At 35.7% G+C, this 21055-nt stretch overlaps 1 protein-coding gene across 1 annotated transcript in view; it reads left to right on the top strand.

Annotated features, from left to right (window-relative positions):
• Positions 1–21055, top strand: part of ROBO1 (roundabout guidance receptor 1) — a 412086-nt gene that overhangs the window by 247908 nt on the left and 143123 nt on the right. Inside the window, exon 3 of the mRNA XM_060098621.1 lies at positions 15925–16082. Within this exon, the coding sequence (XP_059954604.1) occupies positions 15925–16082 (158 nt within the window). The remainder of the gene's footprint in view (positions 1–15924; positions 16083–21055) is intronic.

Genomic DNA, 21055 nt, shown 5'->3' with positions numbered 1-21055 from the left:
AGTTGTCGGTAGATAATGATAGTCTAATTGGAAGTCAATGGGCTTTCTTAATCTATTTGGGTTCTAATAGCATTAAACCTTGCTGAACTCAGTTTCCCCATCTGTAAAATGAAGCAGACATGGGCTAAAAAGATCACTAAGTTCCTTTTAATTAAAACATTCTATAATTCAAAACAATAAACATATGAAATAAGATCACAGAGTATAGAGTGGGCTGCTTATCTTTTCTCTCTCTCCTGCCTCCAAAGTATAAAACTTTAAAACATTTCACTAAATCTTTCTCTGTTGAATTCAGTTGAAAATCTATTAGAATTTTTCCTTTGCATTTAAGATGAAGCAGAGTTATCTATTGAAAATCCACATCCATTTCCAGCAACATGGTTGGATCTTGAGCACATCATGCTAAGTGAGACAAGTCAGACAGAAAAAGACAAGTACTGTGTGATATCACTTATATGTAAAATCTAAAAAAGTCAAATTCATAAAAAACAGTAAGATTCTGGTTACCAGGAGTTGGGGGGTAGGGGATAAAATTGATGTTGTTTAATGGTACAAACTTGCAATGAGCAGTAAATAAGCCATATTGATGTAATGCACAGTATAATGAATAGAGACAACAATGTTGTACTATAATTATGTAATGTGAAATATGGCTACCTTGGCAGTCATATTACAATATATTAAATGTATCAAAGTAGCATGTTGTACACCTTAAATTTACACAATTTTATATGTCAATATATTCAATAAAAAAATTAAAGAATTCCACAGAGGAAAAAAAAAAGAAAATCCACATTCAACTTCTATTTATTTGTAGCTTCTAACTAAAATTAAATCCTTTAGTGCATAATTATCTCTTACACCTCCACCCTATGAAACTTTTACTTTATATACTAACCTTAACTGATTAAACTACTCACACTGTCTATGTTGGTTTCAAATTCCTTTATGTACAGACTTCCAGTCTTTGAGGCCTAAGTTAAGAAGTGGGAAATGGGGTAGCAGGTATGAAATGCAGTAGGAGCTGAAGAAGGAAGTGGGAAGGGAGGGTTGGCTGAGGAGTTCCCCTGGAGTCAAGTCCAACAGGGGGTTTCAACATTGGCAGCATCATAGATGGAGACAGTTTTTCAAAGGCTCCCAGTAGTAGGAGCTCAAATGTTTGTTAACTGAAATAAAATAAAAAAATGAATAAACAAAAAGGTAGGCAATCAGTTAGGTGGAGTTGGAAGATGAAGAGCAGGTAGCATTTTTTTTTTTTTTTTTTTTTTTGCGGTACGCAGGCCTCTCACTGTTGTGGCCTCTCCCGTTGCGGAGCACAGGCTCCGGACGCACAGGCTCAGTGGCCATGGCTCACAAGCCCAGCTGCTCCGCGGCATGTAGGATCTTCCCAGACCGGGACACGAACCTGTGTCCCCTGCATCAGCAGGCGGACTCTCAACCACTGCGCCACCAGGGAAGCCCCAGATAGGCTATTTTAATTGCCAATCTTGACTTTGAGCCAGCTCTTATCCTTGTTAGAAATATGGTAATATGTTTCTTTCAAGTGTTACTTAGATCAATTAATTATGGTTGTAGGAGCTGTCAGTTATTTACAGTATTTGGGAGTAAAATCATGTCTCTTGTGTCACTTATCATATTGCAGGGTGCTTATTTCATCTTCTTCTTCTATATTTAATTACCTTTTTTCAATATGTCTACGATTCCCTCAAATCCTGGAACATTGTATAATTACTGGTTGTGTTTTTTCTTTTCTGGTTATGATGCTTTGAAATGCCTTTCTTTGATTCTTTTGTTTCTAAGCAAAGAGGAATAGTGTGATTTTTATTATTTAAATGTTAATAGTTTGATTAGTAAAGACAATAAAGTTGGTAATTCTTAAAATGTTATACTTTCAATCAGAAAAGTTAAACCTAGCTGATTTTTCCTTATATGAAATGTTGGTCATGACCTTTATTTTTTTTTTGAAATTAAAGAAGAAATTGGTATGCATAACTCAAGTAAAGACTTTTCTCTCTAGTTCTGCTCTTGAGAACACAAAAGAAAAAATTAATTTAATTTAATTTAGCACATCATTTTTATAGTGACATTGGAACATTAAATGATATATATCACAGATTATTATATGTTCACATAAATTTCTCTTTTTAAACAGTGAATTTGAAAATGTTTAACCAAATAAAATAGCAAGTAAAATATTATTGAGAGTAGGAACAATGTGATTTTTTTTAATTAATTTATTTTTTTATTAATTTTTATTGGAGTATAGTTGCATTACAATGTTGTGTTAGTTTCTTGCTGTACAGCAAAGTGAATCAGTCATACGTATATATATATCCACTCTTTTTTAGATTTCCTTCCCATTTAACAATGTGTTTTAAATTTCATTATTTTCCTGCCTTTTGGTATTTAGGTCAAAGGGCTATTTGATGTTTGCCATGCTTTTTTTTTTTTTTTAACATCTTTATTGGAGTATAATTGCTTTACACTGGTGTGTTAATTTCTGCTTTATAGCAAAGTAAATCAGTTATACATATACATATGTTCCCATATCTCTTACCTCTTGCATCTCCCTCCCTCCCACCCTCCCTATCCCACCTCTCTAGGTGGTCACAAAGCACAGAGCTGCCATGCTTAAATAATCCTTTACTTGATCAGCTTTTTGCTCATGAAGACCTTGTTATTCCTCTTTGATGTCTGAAAGTTCTGAACTTCATCTCTATTAAATTACAAGTCATTGTCAGTTAAAAATAATCATGCATTTAAAGTGGACCCTTTATATATTAGCCTAAGATATCTGTTAAAAGAGTCAAGAAAGCATATTTAGAGCTAGAAAAATTTATGATTTATCAGGATAATGTACTCTTGCATCATTATTGATAAAGAAAATATTCCTGTTTTGAAAATAAATGTGAATTTCAGCTATGTAGATTTTTAATGAAATTGAGCTCTTTGAGACTGAATATACATGATTAAGGATAGGAACATCAAATTAACTTAGCATCAAGTTCACTTTTAAAATCCTGAATTTTACAGAGTGAAAAAATGTTGATTTTTGTCCATGAAAATTTATAATATTGATTTTAGGCATCAAAGTTTTATGAGTATTTAAAATTATTATGTCAGCAATTGTGCCTTATTTTGTCAATTGAATTATTATAAATTTCAACTTAGAAGGTTATACACTATTAATAATCAGTTTTTGTATATCCTTCCAGTAGTTGATAAAGGATACATGATTAAAATTGATAGCTAAAGTTGTCATTCTTTTTTTTTTTTTTTCTTTTTTGCGGTATGCGGGCCTCTCACTGTTGTGGCCTCTCCCGTTGCGGAGCACAGGCTCCGGATGCGCAGGCCCAGCGGCCATGGCTCACGGGCCCAGCCGCTCCGCGGCATATGGGATCCTCCCAGACCGGGGCACGAACCCGTATCCCCTGCATCGGCAGGCGGACTCTTAACCACTGCGCCACCAGGGAGGCCCAAAAGTTGTCATTCTTTGTTTAGTTTTTATTGTAACTCTTAGTTAAAGAAGTGCTGATGATTGAGAGAGAACTTGTATTACATATATGTCAGGGAGCCTAGCAAATATTTAGAAAACAGACAAAAGTTTTATGATCATCAGAGATTTTATTGACTAGCTATAAACTACTTGGTTAAAAAAATAGTAACAACTTTTAGCACTTAAAAAACAAAAAAGATTTTAAAATAGAAAAGCAGAAGTTACAGCTGCTCCTTGTGCAAAAACAAAACCTTATACATTTGTTTAATTTACAAGAAATGTTGCTGTTCCAACTGGGGTCTGTTAAAGAAGAAAAGTAATCCCAAGCTTGCCAGCATTGCAGAGAAACTGAGAGGTTTCTTTGTATTTATTTGAGCCCCTTAAAAGTAGCTAATGGTTTTATAGTTCTTTAAGTTGGTTGTAGGGTATTTTAAAGAACTGGTCAGCTAACCTGGTCCCAGGAACCATTTGTTCCTCATTATAAGCAGAGGTCCTAAAATCTCCAGAGAAGCATTTGGCCCTCTTCACCCATGAGGCTAGGTTTTTGCTTATTTGATTCCCATTTTGACTACTGATCATTTAAAATTGTACTTTGATCTATTAGGTCATAGATAATTTACTCATCCCATTGAACAAAGTAATTACGTTTGGTTTGGATTGTTTAACTTCAAATTCTACAATTAAGCATATAAACCATGTCAGCATCAGCTTAAGTTTATGAAATTTAACCAAATTTTGTTCAAGGAAGATAATTCATGTGTATTCATGAGGTTCTGTACATGCTTTAGGTCGTGGCTCCCATTGTAATAGAGATGAGTTGCTAACTTCTTTAATGCTGGTGACTAGATTAGTGGGTGTGAGGGCTTAGCCATTTTAGAGCAAGTGGTCTTCAAACCAAAATACCTGTACATTTCAAAGGTGTATGGGGTATGGTTGTTTTACATTTTCCAGATTCTCACTCTCCCTATATATATATCATTTCTAAAACTGAGGTACCTGAAAATGTCCTTGCTTGTGGGTTCCCCTTAGGTTTTTATTTTATTTTATTTTATTTTTATTTTTTTTGCGGTATGCGGGCCTCTCACTGTTGTGGCCTCCCCCGTTGCGGAGCACAGGCTCCGGACGCGCAGGCTCCGGACGCGCAGGCTCAGCGGCCATGGCTCACGGGCCCAGCCGCTCCGCGGCATATGGGATCCTCCCAGACCGGGGCACGAACCCGTATCCCCTGCATCGGCAGGCGGACTCTCAACCACTTGCGCCACCAGGGAGGCCCAGGTTTTTATTTTTATAGAGCAATAATTATTTTTATTGCATTGTTTTATCACGTTCAATATTTGTTTCTTTTGCATCTGATACTTCCTTAGTAGGCACACATTTTATATTATGTAAAACGCTGAGAGTTATTGGTAAAGACAGCAATGGTTAATAAGAATTATAAAATGATTTGCTTTTCTACCAGTTTAATCCCTAGTACCTTAAGGCAAGGCTTGTTAACATGACTCCAGCTATCAGCAAAAAGAGATCTTAAACTTTGTCTGCCAAAGAGTTGAGGGCTGAGTGAACTCTCCCAAGGGCTGTGTAGTTTGTTAGGAAAAGGCAGCTCACACAGCTACACAATTGCATGTTTGTTATATTCCTTGGAGATTGAAAGCTCTGTTAGGTACTTGGCATTATTATTCTGAAGCCCCGGACAGCCCAGTGATAGGGGAAGATACGAGGAATTAACAGATCTGAAACTTATTATGTTGGGGAATAGTAACAGTGATTTAGGGCAGATTGTCACCAATTAAAGACTCCTTTGTTTAGTTGATATGTCTGTGTGTGTGTGTGCTATTTAGACTTAGTTTTTTCCTGTCACTTAAATATTCCTTTCATTGGGGGTTAGGGGGAGATGTTTATAATGGGCAATATTAATTATGCTGCACTAAGATACATTAGGGAGAATAGTTTGGTTGGGTTTTTTTTTTTTTTTTTTGGTTTTGGTTTTGTTTTTAAATTCAATAGCTATTTTCTCGGGCTCTTCCCGGTTACTGGAGAGGTTTTAACAAGATCATTTTAAACTGTGATTTTTCTCCCCTGAGACTGTTGCCATTAGACCCCCATAAAATCTGTAAACTGCTTTTAGCCCTTCTCCTGTTTAGCTGCTGGCATGGAGTTTGAGAAGGTAAAGAAATACCTGGGGCTTTGTTTTTGTTTTTTAACAATCACCTTTGTTTCCCAGTAAATATTTTAATTAGAAAACATTCTAGTCTTTCTCAGGCACTTCAAAAAATGCCTATGAAAACAAAGTATGAAAAATAGTTGTTTCAAGATCAGTCCTACTGTGTCCAGTCACTCATTTGTACAACCTTGAATCCTTTTGTTTAGCGCCTGACTTCAGGTCCTCATTTGTACAACCCTGAATCCTTTTAGCGCCTGACTTCAGGTCTTCATTTGTACAACCATGAATCCTTTTAGCACCTGACTTCAGGTCCTTATTTGTACAACCATGAATCCTTTTATTTAGCGCCTGACTTCAGGTCCTCATTTGTACAACCTTGAATCCTTTTATTTAGCGCCTGACTTCAGGTCCTCATTTGTACAACCTTGAATCCTTTTATTTAGCGCCTGACTTCAGGTCCTCATTTGTACAACCTTGAATCCTTTTATTTAGCGCCTGACTTCAGGTCCTCATTTGTACAACCTTGAATCCTCTTAGTGCCTGACTTCAGGTCCTCATTTGTACAACCTTGAATCCTTTTAGGGCCTGACTTCAGGTCCTCATTTGTACAACCTTGAATCCTTTTATTTAGCGCCTGACTTCAGGTCCTCATTTGTACAACCTTGAATCCTCTTAGTGCCTGACTTCAGGTCCTCATTTGTACAACCTTGAATCCTCTTAGTGCCTGACTTCAGGTCCTCATTTGTACAACCTTGAATCCTTTTAGGGCCTGACTTCAGGTCCTCATTTGTACAACCTTGAATCCTTTTATTTAGCGCCTGACTTCAGGTCCTCATTTGCAGTTGGGGGTGGCGGTGGAAGTGGGGGAGGTTGCACTTAGATTGTATAAGTTTATGCTTTTAGAAGCTGTAGTAATACAGGCCTATTTTACGCATTATTTTAGAGGCAAGGAATGACGACTCCACATTTCAGTTCGAAATGACAGTGAAAGCTGGATGCATTTCGAAATGGCACAGAAGTGGAGTGCTCTTTTAAACTGCCAAGGAGACAAACTCAGGTCTGAGTATCTATCTATCTCTTAAAAAGACACTAGGGTTTAGTGCTAAAAATGTAGGCTCTGGTATCCCACTGAATCCAGGTCCAAACCTGAATACAGGGTTATCACTTAACTAGCTACATACAATATAGCTATAGGAGCTGGGGAAATTTATGTACCCTCCCATATGTCAGTTTACTGCTAGACCTGAATTCCCCTGCAGGGCAGCCCCAGTTGGAGGAGTCAACATTATCCCCTTGATCTATTTTGCATGTTAAAACTTTGTCTGAAGTTTCAGTTTAACAAGGCATTCTGTGACAAAAGAGAAAAAAAGAAAGAAAGAAATAAAAAACCCAAATAAGTGCCTTGAAAGCATAGATCAACTATGGCTTGTTTATCTTATTAGCCACCACCTCCTAGTACAATAGTACTTTTATTGAATGAATGAACAAATGAGTGAATCACAAATAAATCCTCAATAGTTTCATGATGCAGCATTTTTCCAGGGAATTTTACTATGCTCTAGAGATTTTGGAAACTTCTGACAAATTCTAATTATTATTCTAATTATGTAATAACATTTATTATGCTATTGATTCTCTTATACATAAATAGTAAATTAAGCTTAATTGATGGCAGTCCAGAAAAATGCCCTAATATTTTGAGTTGTCATATTCTCTGAACAAAATGACTAAGTGAGTTTTTATTAATTTGCTGCCAAGTGTGGATATCAAAACAATATTTCAGTTATTAGTAATCATATATATATCATATACATCACACATATACAGACATATATAATCACATATTTGTATATATACCTATATAATCAAAATCAGTTAGTTTTGTGTCAGATTTTCAGTCAGTTAAAAATGATATGCATCAGGGCTTCCCTGGTGGAGCAGTGGTTGAGAATCCACCTGCCGATGCAGGGGACACGGGTTCGTGCCCCGGTCCGGGAAGATCCCATGTGCCGCGGAGCGGCTAGGCCCGTAAACCATGGCCACTGAGCCTGCGCGTCCGGAGCCTGTGCTCCGCAACGGGAGAGGCCACAACAGTGGGAGGCCCGCGTACCGCAAAAAATAAAATAAAATAAAATAAATTAAAAAATAAAAATGATATGCATCAAACTAAATTAAACTTTGTCATCCTAATAGTTATAATATAATTAATCAAGAGATATGAGTTAGCAATTGAGATTTAGAGTATAGTAGCATAAAGGTCTAAACAGGTAAATATGAGTCCTGTGTTAAATACGAAGGGGCAGAATTTGAAACCATAGTATTTTTAATCAATAAAACAATTTTCATATTATTCTTCTCCTCCCAAATTATCAAATTTTACATATGTATACATAATTTGATAATATGGGTTTCTTATTTTTCTGTTCTCCTCATAGGAGGATTTGTCTGTATATTATCTCTCTGTCCTCTTATCCCTTAAAAATGGCACGTTCGGTTCTTCAAATCAGAAACCTGGGGTATCACTGTTACCATCTTTCTCTCTTTCAGCTTCAACCCCTCAAGAAATTGTTTTGATTTTTACCTCCAGTGTATACCTCTCCTTTCCCCTTTGTACCAAATCCAGTGTCATTATAATAGTATAAAAATAATCATCATCTTTTCCCCTTAATTACTACAATAGCCTGCTAATTGGTCTCTCCACTTCAGTTCTTATTTCCCTCTTCGTTTCATTCACAGAGCCACTAAAATGAATATTTAAATAGGATAATTCCAGCTCTGCTTAAAAACCCCAGAAGTGGCTTCTCATGGGAATTAAAATAAAAGCTGACCCTTTATCATGACCGCTGTGCACAGCAGATCTGGCCTCTCCTTCCCCTGCCAATCTCATGGTGCACCAGTGTCAACCTGTCCCACTAACCAGAGTCTGAGTCTCTTAAAGTTTTTTTCTTCAACCTGGATTATTTCCTATGCCTGCAATACACTTCCATGGGATAAGTTCTATTCATTTTTCAGGATTTAGTTGAACTGTTATTTAAATCATGTCCTTCATTAGTTTCTCACACAGCAATACTATCCCTTCCTTCATGTCATGTATCACGATTGTAGCTGTGTATCTATGCATGTGTTTATTTGACTATTGTCTGTCTCCTTCCCATACCTTGCACACCATGAATGTAGGACTCGTGCTGATGTTAGCGCTATTTCAGATATAATACCCAGCATTCAGAAGGTCTATTGTAAATATTTATGTTTTGAATGCCTACTATGTCTTGGGCATTATTCTAGGCACTGGATACATAGAGTGACAAAAACAAACTTCTCATTCTCATGGAGCTGACATTTGAATACAAAAAGCCAGACAATAAATAGATAAGTATATTCCTTTGATCAAGGAATATATATATATATATATTTCTATTTAGCAGGGCGCTAAATAGAAAGTTGGATTTTGTAAAAGAAAGAACACGTCTCTCTTGCCCTAATCAGGGTCCCATACCTCAGATAGTCTCATTCTATCTGTGTTTTTTTTAACCCTGCCAGGCTACTCCTGAATTGACTTTTGCTCTTAGAAACCCTCATCAATGGCATTCTTTGTCTTCCTTTTCATTTGTACTGGCAGCTGAGAAATTTGGCAATTCCTCACCTAGTGACTAATAGTAATACTTCTTTGCAGATGTAATGCACATATAAATGGCAAGTCCTGTGCAAACACTAAATAATTAGTCTTCGTAATAACCCTAGCAAGATGGAGTGTAAAATTTTCTGTTCTGCATGGGAATAACTGAGCCATTGTGAATAGACCTATTAAAATCATAGCATAGTGGTGGGATACATGGGGTGATTCTAAAATCCCTGACTTCTGTTTTTTGACTCCTAAATAAACATTATCTATACATAATACTCTATCAAATGGTGTTTTACAAAAGCTGCATTTTTCATTAATAAATCCATTTAATTTATAGTTGAAAGTGTATAAAAATCAAACATCTAGTACGCTACTGACATCTTTAAGTGAGAACATATGATTTTAGCAACCTGACTAAAGTTGGGAGTTCATTTTTTATGATCGACCAGATTGCAAGTCTGCTGAATATTAACTATGTAAATGTTGACCCTTATTGAGGTACGCCTTTCTCTGGAATGCATCATAGGTTTTAACGTAAATCGAGCATACCAAACTTCACCCCTTTGTCTTGATGACTTGGTGCCAGTGTACTACACTCTAGGGTATATCTTGTAGCACACACGATTCCTAAAGTGAAATAATGAAACCAGGAAACATTGACAGCAGAGAGCTGTGAGGGCTTTTCCTAGGAAGTGTCACTGTGCTGTCCATGTTTCTGCAAAATGGGAATGTGGTTTAAGCTTGGGCCCAACCTGGAAGTAATTCTAATCACTAAAAGAGCGAGGATGGCTTGCCCCATTGCTGCCACCCTGCAGAACACAGAGGCATGCAACTGTGTTTAAGCCTGTTCCTCGATCATATGTTGTTTAAAACAAAACCCAATACATAGTTATTAATTACTTTCATTTTGGGAATAACTTATCTTGCTATTTGCAGGGCTTTGTATTCAGTGCTAGTTAAGATTGAGTGATGTTTGACATCCATCCATACTCTATCACTTTTTCAGAATGTATAATTTTTTTTTTAAAGTACTGCTTTCTTAGGGTAGAGCATAGGAGGTTTGTGAATCTTGAAAAGCTGCAGTAGTTGAGAAAATAAGTGCTTTTACTGCCATACTTTCTTCCAGGATCTTAACCAAAGTATAATTTGAGGTTTCAAAATAAAGTTGCATGCTACAAAAAACACAAGTGGAAGATGACCTAATTATTGAAGAGCATTCATAGATATTTTCAGTGTCAAATTTTAAAAAGTAAAATGTACCCTTTAGGAAATGATCATGACTAAATCATAACTTTATACAGAATTGATGTGTGCATGCATCATTTTAAATATCAAATGCCTTAGCTTTAGAATATGATGCTATAAAATAGATAATACTTCATGAAAGATTATTTTATACGTTATCATTTTAGTTTTTTTTTTAATTGGTTAAAATATCTTTCTGAACATTCATCCCTTTGGTTGGAATGCTTTTAAAAATTTGGATTATGATTTTATTTTAAGAAATGTTAGAGTTTTGAAAAACATTTGTACCCCAGATAACACTTTGCTCTTCTGGATAATGCTGTGAGCTTAAAAAGTAAGAATGCAAATATTTACGCCTTTATGATATGCTTCCTTAGCTGGCTCCTAAAGCATATGTCTTAATACAAAATAACCTGCAATAAACCCTATTGTATTACCATTTCCTGACAAGGTGAAGATTAATGTAGTTTCTTGACCTACCTCACCACTGACGTAAACTGTGCTGCAAGAGAAATACAAATGTTATAACACGGGTGCCAAGCGCCCAAGTATGTGCCCAGTACAGATGTGTTCAATGAAAGAATAATAGTTATTTAAAAATGAAATACAATTTACTTATGTTAAGTAGACATTTAGATAACGAACTAAAAGTATCAAAGAAGTGAGTAATACAATCCTTGCTAGTTAAAGACAATAGATTTTTCAAAATCTATTGATTTTGAAAGCAGTTGAAGTGGTACATTGTAACCGAGGCAGGCTGTCTCTGAACATCCTTAAAGCTGTTGTCTTTGGGAATACACTTCCTCATTTATTTTCTCCTCCAATATGTCCCACTTTTAAGGGTTTCATTCATTTTTTTCCCTTCCCCTGTCAACTGTTTACTACTATTTGCTGCGAGGTTTCATTGATAAAGTAGTCTCTTTAAGTAGAAAAATAAATTCCCAGGACTGCATATTCTCTTCCTCTGTTTTTCCCAAGATACCCATTAAAATTCTAATTAAAATGCCCATATTTAATTAAGATGCTTATTATTGTACAGCTTTTTCAGTCATTTTGTTGTTGAAAGAGAAGAATCATAATAAAAGCACGACATATGTAATCTGAATGATGATTTCTTAGTATGCCACTGAAAATCTTTAATGACCTCTTCCAAACGTGGAAAAATCTGAGAAGATACAAGAATACACAATATATTCAAAGGTAGCCATTTGAGTGTCAAGAGGGAAATTTCTCACTCCACTTCGGTTCTACTGGAAAGAGGCTGAAGTGTTAATGATATCATAATAGCTATATATTTAGAATTGTGCATACAATGTTAAGATCGATTGGTGGGCTCTGCTCCTGTCTTTACAAATTCCGCATTCATAAAATGAAACTAACAAAGTCACTTTTTCATAGCCTTGTTTTGAGGATTAAGTGAGTGGATACTTGGCATGGGTCCTTACATAGTAAATGTTCAATAATCGTCAACCATTGCTAACATTATTATATTGCTAACCATATCATTATTCTTATTTATGTAATGAGCTCTTCTCCTCCTGAGGAAACTTAGATTATTAATTTCTAAAAGAAAAAGTTTGGGTCCCACATCTCCTAGGCCCCTGACTACACCAAGATTCTGTGATTCATGAAGCCAGAGTATTATAGTTCACATATGTTTGCCACATGATTAGGGAACAAAATTAATTTTAGGAGCATTTGAGTCTCACCAAAATGGGGCAGCCTTGAGACCGCAGTGCATTGATGTACAATCACTGGTAAGTCAAACCTTCTGCAGTAAGGGAGTGGATTTGTTGGAAATACAAAAGGTTAGGAAAATTGCATTTTACAGTAAAATGGTGACATGGTAAAAAATTTTTAAAAGAGCACTGCCTTGGAAATCAGGATACTGATGTTTTCTTCTGGTCTCTTCCTGACAAATAACACAAGCTAGTGACAAGGCTGGGACTCAGTTGCCTCTACTTGTGGGATGGATTAGATATTGTCAAAGACTCCTGCCCTTTTTATACTTTTATGTGTCATTCAGTTCTAAAATTTCCCACAATGCTTTTAAAGAGTGTGTTACAAATATTAAAATCTCCATAATTGTTGAAAGTTTCCATTTAACATATTTTTTCACTTTGTCCCTAGTCTTTTCAATATTACCAAAAGAGGTTGCAAAGTCAGCACTGAATTTTAGAATCCTTTTCTGAAAGCAAGTTTACTTATTCTGAGAACTGTATTAAAATTGATGTATGGTTTTTCAGAAAGACAAATGATTATATGTTTTGTTTTAAAGGATAAACGTTAGTTGGCCATTTTTTTTCAGACCGAAAACTTCCAGGAGATTCAGATTCAATGAAGCTTATGGTTTTTTTCTAATTGAACAGAATGCAAAAAAGTGAAAAGCAGTTGAGCCAGATTACATGCAGCCACCTGTAAACATAAAATAATTACATAAATATGGAAGAAATATGATATTAGGATGAACTGTGGTTTAACAACCTTTTTAGGTGGTGTCTACTTGGATACATTATGTTATCAAATTAATATTAAATCTTTTCAAAAGTTAGTTGCATATTTTAGAATTTCATACTATTCAAATCAAGAAACATTTGAGAATATACACTTTGATTAGTAGAGGTGTTACAGAAGAAAAGGAGAGATTTTATTTTTATTTATTTTTTTGCGGTACGCGGGCCTCTCACTGTTGTGGCCTCTGGCTCACGGGCCCAGCCGCTCTGCGGCATGTGGGATCTTCCCGGACCAGGGCATGAACCCATGTCCCCTGCATCGGCAGATGGACTCTCAACCACTGCGCCACCAGGGAAGCCCTGAGAGATTTTCTTTGAAAGGATCTGTGTTTGAGATTATTTATGGATACCATTGTTTTTTCTGCAAGATGCTGCCAGTCATTTGAATTCAATTTTTATTTTAATTTCTTAAATACACACATGAATTAAGAAAATTGGATAGTTTAACCAGAAGTTCATATCATTTTATAATGTGACACATACTATTTTTTCCCCAAAAGGAAATGTTCAAGGCAAGTAAGAAAAAAAAGTTGCTTTTATAGAAGAGAGAAAAAAATCTTAAATTCGTAACTTTATGCAAGGCTGCCTGTCTCCATAAGCAATGCTAGAGTTCTACGTTTCACAGCTGCAAAAATAATTACATGAGCATTATCTAAGCAACAATCTTTAATGGATTACATTTTGTTAGCTTTTCATTATATACTGTAAAAACCCAAATAACATAGTAAATGGAAAAAAAAAAAACCTTGATTTATCTGACTTAGACCTTTGATATTTTTGAAAGACATTTTATTATTCACTGGTTTATTTGAGATATCTCAATTTGTAAATAAGATATAGTGTTACCAAGTTTGTTTTAAGCTCACCAAGCAGAACAGTTGTGCAAATTATTTATTTTTATTTGAAAAGTATTTTACTTCTGCATGTTTCGAGGGTGTTAAAAATTTTCAGAGGTCTTATCTTAGATTAATAATGTGATCTAGCAAAAACACATACTGTTTGTTAAGGTCAGTTCATTTGCTTTTTCTATAAACCTTACATTTTATTTGTGGTGTATTCTTAATACCTAATAGTAGTGTAAGTTCATAAATAGTGGAAGTCTTCGTACTCTGTTCTTTTATAATGTGCTAACAGTAGCTGCAGTTTTCAGTTCAGCAAGGCTTATCTTTGTGTCTGTGTATTTTATTAGTAAATAGTGTGTCTATGGAGTTAGACTTACAACAGTGTGGTGTGATCATATTTCCTTTGCTTTTTCCTTTTACTGTCCTTTCCAAAAATGAGGACAGATGTCTCCTCTTTGAAGCGGTATTTTCCTAGTGTTAATATTGCCATATTGTGCCCAAGTTGTTGTAATACGTAGATTAAAAATGGTTTTGTTGAGTGGATATTAAGGCTTCCTCAGATGTATGCACACACTTAGCTGGCATAGAGGAAGGAAAAGTGGAGAACTGTCAGAGAAAAGTATAGGATTTTGTAAGTCTGTAAGCTTATTAGGGGTTTCGAAACCAAAATTTAAGGGTGACTTTTGAAATCATAAGTTTTTTTTTTTATTGTAGTACTTCATCCATGACAGTATTTTTAAATGCCATTGAAATGGAAAGACATTCATTCCAGTACAAAATTGTAGTATCAAATATTTAATTCAATAGATTTTTAAAGATAAATATTTATCACTTCCAATCTGTGCCCTTAACATACCAATGAGCATATTAAGTATCAAATTAGATTACTAAAATTGTTCACCTTTTATTACACACTGGGGGAAAATGGGATGGGAGAAAGGTAACTAACATTTTTAGACTTTGTATTGAAGTGTGTCTTTCCATTCCTGCTTTGTAAATATGGAAACAGAGGTAATAAGTAATGTGTTCGAGATTACCTACCTCATAAACAACAGAGCTGTGATGTAAGGCTAATTGATGCCAAATAATTCATGATTTCTTGGTGTTAACAAAATACTGAAGACAATTATACTGTATTAACTATTTTCGAAATAGATGTTTGATTTATTTTCTACATTTTATTCCAATAATCGCAAAGTGAATAATACGGTTCACAGTATGTTAGTATTATATTAGTATCCAGATAGGATTATAGCAATGAATTGTTTCCTCCTCTAAAAAAATATGTTTAATAATATAAATGGGGTTGATAATATCTCTTATTCTGAGCAGGTTTGAGAATTAAATGAAGTAATGTGTACTTCTCACCAAATCCACAAAAACTAAAAAGTACAGAACATACAAAGTGACATGGTTGGTAGCAATGCTGTCATCATCACTGGTGCCTTTTAACACTGTCCCTCACTCAGTGATAATGGAAAAACAGACAGTGTTTTGAATTTAGTCACTTTGCAAGTATGTCTAAAGTTTTTGTAATGGACATATTTAAATTATAGTGACTATATACTGTTATACACTAGTTTGAAATATCTTTAAAATATCTCAGTCAAATGCAGGCTTGGAAGTATATTTATTTTTACTTTTAATGTTTTTGCTTGTATGCATGTGTAATCCATTTAATAACAGAAAGCATCATCCCAACATGTCATGTAAGTAAAAGGAGGGTTTGGTTATATTCATTAGCAGATGGATGAGAAACTGTAGGCAGTAGACAGAGAAGTGCAAGTTAGAGATAAGCCAAATGCTAACGGTGACGGCACTAGGCAGCAAAAAACACTTGCCCACTGGCCTGTGAAGAATATCAAATTATCCCTGTCGTGTGTTTAAGGCCAGATATCATTATTAAATTGCATATATCTGTAAGTAGATATAGATTTTCCAAGATGTACTGAGATAGCTGTTAGTAGTCGTTTACTATAATAAATGTCTCCTTCGCTGCATATTTCACCGTTGAGTGTAATGATTTAATCTTGTGCCTGCAGTACTGCGGGATGACTTCAGACAAAACCCTTCCGATGTCATGGTGGCTGTGGGAGAGCCTGCAGTGATGGAATGCCAGCCTCCACGAGGCCATCCGGAGCCCACCATTTCATGGAGGAAAGATGGCTCTCCGCTGGATGATAAAGATGAAAGAATAACTGTGAGTATTTAAGCCAGCGGTGGGGGACATTTAGAAATCCAACTGTGTATATCTTCACCAAAGAAAGAGAAAAAAGTAGGTGCTTTCAACTACAGGATTGCGTTAACTCCCATTTTCAATTCCTCTTTTAAAATAAATATATTTCAGTTCTCCCTATGTTGACATAAAAATAAGTGAGGAAAATGCTTGTTGTTTAGTTTGCTATTCAGTAAAAGAAGACTTTAATTTCTATGTCAATGTCTTAGAGTTAACACTTTTGTGTATGACATAATTATTTGCATCACTCAGGGCATATCACATTTCTAGATGGTATAGTAAAAACTTATAAATAGAATTCAGAAATATAGTATATTTCCAGAAGCCTTCTTAAATCCCTTCAGAATTTTTATCTTTCTCCTTTTTAAATTGCTTTTCTGTTCTGTAGAGTTTGATATCGTTTCTGAAAAATCAAATCTCATTCTGAATGATGGTTAATGATGGATTGATCTCATTCCAGAATAAAATAGTGTGACTAGATTACTGGATTTCAAATTTCTGCTGTGATGTGAGTAGAGAAGTATGCTGTCTGTAGTAAGTAATGATGCGTTTTCTTCTTGATAGCAGCGATTCTATGAGGCTTCTTTGCTTTTTCTATCTTGTTAGGCGTTAACTAAAGTACCTAAGTACACCAACTCTCATTGATTCTATGATTGTACAACATTCCCCTTTTCTGTTCTGCACATACTGTCTATCTATTGTGAATATATGAGCCAAGATTTAATGTTTCTCAGGAGAATGTGTGTGTAAGGCAAAGGTCACTGCTAAAGTTGTAGAAGAACAAAATTATAACACAGACCACATAATCCTAATAAATGCTTGCACTGTTTCTGAATAACCAGTTAGCAGATTAGCATGAAAATCAAATAGTGAGAAAAAAAAAAGAGAGAGAGAAGGTTGTGGTGGACAGGGATTTAGAGACCTTGAAAGAAAATCAAGCATTTTTCCTGCATTGATCCAAATTAGAATGAGTCTGTCAAATGATTAATTCTAGGAATTGGAGTGAGAAGGACCTAGTTGTACTTTTAGGAGATGCTGACAAGCCACATAGCAAAGTGAACTATATTTGGAAATATTGACTTGGGGAAATAGAGTCAAGGGAGCAGGATAGTAGAGATTCTGGGACCAAATGCTTCTCCTGTTAGTGAGAACAGATTCCTTTTAGACTTATGCACAATTAAGATAATATTTTCCCCTTTAAAAACTATTTTAAGTCATTTGATGACCATTATCTGTAATTTACATTTTCCTACCCTAATAATTCAAACTCATTGAAACCATTATTATCCATCTGCTCCCTCATGTCTTTCCCGATTACCTATTTGTGTTTAATACAAATTAATGATAAAATTCTCAGCATTGGAGATGCAGCATTAAACAAAAATCATTGAATGCCCTTCTGGAGTTTATATTCTGTGGTTAATTATACAGATAAAACCAAAATAGATAGTATAACATATAGTATATTAGACTGTAATAAGTCCTATAAAAAGTAATGAAGTGATAGATTAATTAAGATTGGGGTAGAATTCCAATTTTAAATAGAAATGACCAGAAATGCTCCACATAAAGATGTGAAAAAATTAAGGGGGGGGGGGCTTCCCTGGTGGCGCAGTGGTTGAGAGTCCGCCTGCCGATGCAGGGGACACGGGGTCACGCCCCGGTCCGGGAAGATCCCACATGCCGTGGAGCGGCTGGGCCTATGAGCCATGGCTGCTGAGCCTGCGCGTCCGGAGCCTGTGTTCTGCAATGGGAGAGGCCACAGCAATGAGAGGCCCGCGTACCGCAAAAAAAAAAAAAATTAAGGGAAGGAACTAGATAGGTATCTGGATAAAGAGTGTTCAAACAAAACAGTAAGTTCAAACACCCTAAGGCAGGGTGTACCTCTAACATTCAAAAAAAAAAAACAAAACAGGAAGAATGGTCAGTGTGGATGGAGCAGAGTAACAGAGTGAGCAAGGGGAAATTTGTCGGAGATAGCATCGGGGGTGACAGCTAGCCAGACTGTATTCAGCCACGAGAAAGGACAAAATAATGCCATCTGGAGCAACATGGATGGACCTAGAGACTGTCACACTGAGTGAAGTGAGTCAGACAGAGAAGGACAAATATCGTATGATACTGCTTATATGTGGAATCTAAAAGAATGGTACAAGTGAACTTATTTACAAAACAGAAATAGAGTCACAGATGTAGAAAACAATCTTATGGTTACTGGGGGGAAAGGTGGGGAGGGAGAAATTGGGAGATTGGGATTGACATATACACACTACTATATATGAAATAGATAACTTATAAGGACCTACTGTATAGCACAAGGAACACTACTCAATACTCTGTAATGACTTAGATGGGAAAAGAGTTTAAAAAAGAGTGGATATATGTATATGTATAACTGATTCACTGTGCTGTACAGAAGAAACTAACACAACATTGTAAATCAACTGTACTCCAATAAAAATTTTTTTTAAAACCCCAAAACTAGCCAGACTGTCTAGGACCTAATAGACATTGTAAATAGTTTGGCTTTTCCTTGAAGCAAGGTGTAAACAAAGCATCAGAGTTTTCTCAGCAGAATCCTCCACACTCTGCAGTACACAGTGAAGGGTGATAATGGCCGACACGGAGAGCACAGTAGGAGTTTTTGCAGTAATCCAGGCAAAGGGGAAATGGTGATTTGGACCACTCTCTTAGGAGGTAGTTTGAAGAGGAGAGGTTATGTTCTGGATGTGCTGTAAAGCAATTGCCGACAGAATTTGCTAAGAGATTGGATGTGGTTTGTGAGAAAAAGAGAAGGATTACCTTAATCCATTGGTCTGAGCAACTGAAAAGGTCGAGATGCCATTGACAGAGATGCCATTAATTGTAGAAAGAGAAGATTTGGGATGGGAAGTATCAGGAACTCAGTTTTAGACACTGTAATTTTGAAATTCTTATTAGATATCCAAGTATAAGTGTCAAATAGGCAGTTGGAAACATGAGTCAGAAATTCAGAGTTGAGGTTGAGGCTGGAGAAAAATTTGAGTTGTGGTAGACATAACAAGTACTCATTACCATACAGTCCTCCCTTCCTTCTGGGCAGATGAAACACTTCCCAGCTTCCTTGCTACGGGGCAGTTTCGCTGGTTCTGCTTCATGAGCTATGAGTGAAAATTAAAGACGTTAAATACTAGTGGGTGAGCTTCCAGCACTCTCTCTCTTTACCAGTTGGCAACCAAGGAGGACACATGTTTCAGGACACCCAAAGAGCCTGGGTCCCTGCGTTAGGTGTAGTAGAATTTTCCACCCCATACCTCTGTCTTCCCATGGTGGACATGTAGAATGAATGAGAAATTTTTGCTGTATTAAATCATAAAGAATTTCCTAGCACAGACTAATGTGGCCTATCTTAATGAATATGGGGTCATCAGCATGTATATATTATTTTAAAACAGGAGACTGAAATCACCAAAGGAGTGATTATACATAGAAAGGAAGAGAGATCCAGTCTTTAGCTCTCGGGGTGGAACAGAGGCAAAAGAGCAGTTGAGACTGAAAGGGAGTAATCAGAAAGAAAGGAGGAAAACTAGAAGGGCAGCCAACTGAAGATAGTGCTTTAAGGAGGTGGCAATGACTGAATCAGTTGCAGCCAGTAGATCAAGTAATGTAAGGATTGAGAATTGACCATTGGAATTGACAACTTGGTCAGTCATTAATGACCTTGACAAGAGCAGTTTCAGTGAGTGGGGTTAAAACTCACTGAACTGGTACAAGAGAAATTGGAAAGATTGAAATTAGACACGTTAGAATTGTATAGACAATTCTTTCTATATTGTATCTAACACAACAGTTAAAAGATAAAGGTGTTGTGGTCTCACATTTTGAAAAGTCTTAGTTAATCTTAAAGGTTTTGTTTTGTGTGTATGCACATGCGTGTGTGCATTTTTTGTGATATTAATAGTTTGAAACTGCTGTGGTAAAGTTGATTTTTTAAAAATTCTTGGAACTTCCTGTTACATCATATACTGAAATGGAAGAAATGTTATGGTTTATGCCAAAGTGCTTGATTTATTATAGGATTTTCATTTACATTTTGCCGTCTAGAAGATGTTACGCTGTAAATAAAGGGCACCAATGCCCCCCCCCATTAGTAGCTTATAGTCAATATAAGAACCAACTGCTCTCAGGAATCAAACAATTTAACATTGCAATAACCTATGACTATGAAACGATGCCAAGATATTAATGTATAAATAATTTTAAAATCATTTAAATGCTGTCAAAATGATGATCCACGATAGTGTTCCATATGCCAGGAAGTTGTAACGTCTGAAACTTTTACTGTTTCTAAGACCATCTGTGTGTTTTGTGTAAATTATGACTGTTAAACTGATAAAACACTGGAGGTAAAACACATCTATACATGCAGGGAAATGAATAGATTAAAAATCAGCAGTTTGGATACAAAATTACTGCTCTTATTTAGATCATAATTGTTTTTGCTGGATTTCTTCCTTTAGGCAAAACTAAAATTGAGTAATTAAAACAAAAACTTAAAACAGAAACAGAATGCCTGATGTTATTTCTAATTTTTTTCAAAAATTCAAAGTAAATTCTTAAGAGATGTTGGTTATTAGATATTTTATGTGATTCTTCTTTCCTGAGCTTTGTTTTTGAATGACTGTTTTCATTTCTATTGTTAAAGTACTTTGCCAAATGTGTTGAGTACAGACAAACAAGAGATTAAAGCACATAATATCTTTATGAAAGACAAGTGAAGATTACATGGTTATTGCTACAGTTTTTGGTTACAGGAGTTTCTAGAGTTCTTTAATGTGGTGGCTTTCTTTGTTGAAAATTTAAAGTACAACTCTCCCAGCTGTGAGAACAAAGCCACACCCTACAAAAAAGGAAAATATGTAATTGAATTGTAGCTGCACCTGTATTTTTTTGATATT

This window comes from Mesoplodon densirostris, chromosome 5, assembly GCF_025265405.1.
Source record: "Mesoplodon densirostris isolate mMesDen1 chromosome 5, mMesDen1 primary haplotype, whole genome shotgun sequence".
Taxonomy (NCBI): domain Eukaryota; kingdom Metazoa; phylum Chordata; class Mammalia; order Artiodactyla; family Ziphiidae; genus Mesoplodon; species Mesoplodon densirostris.
Note: the sequence above shows the minus strand (reverse complement) of the source record. Positions and strands in the feature narration are given on the sequence as shown.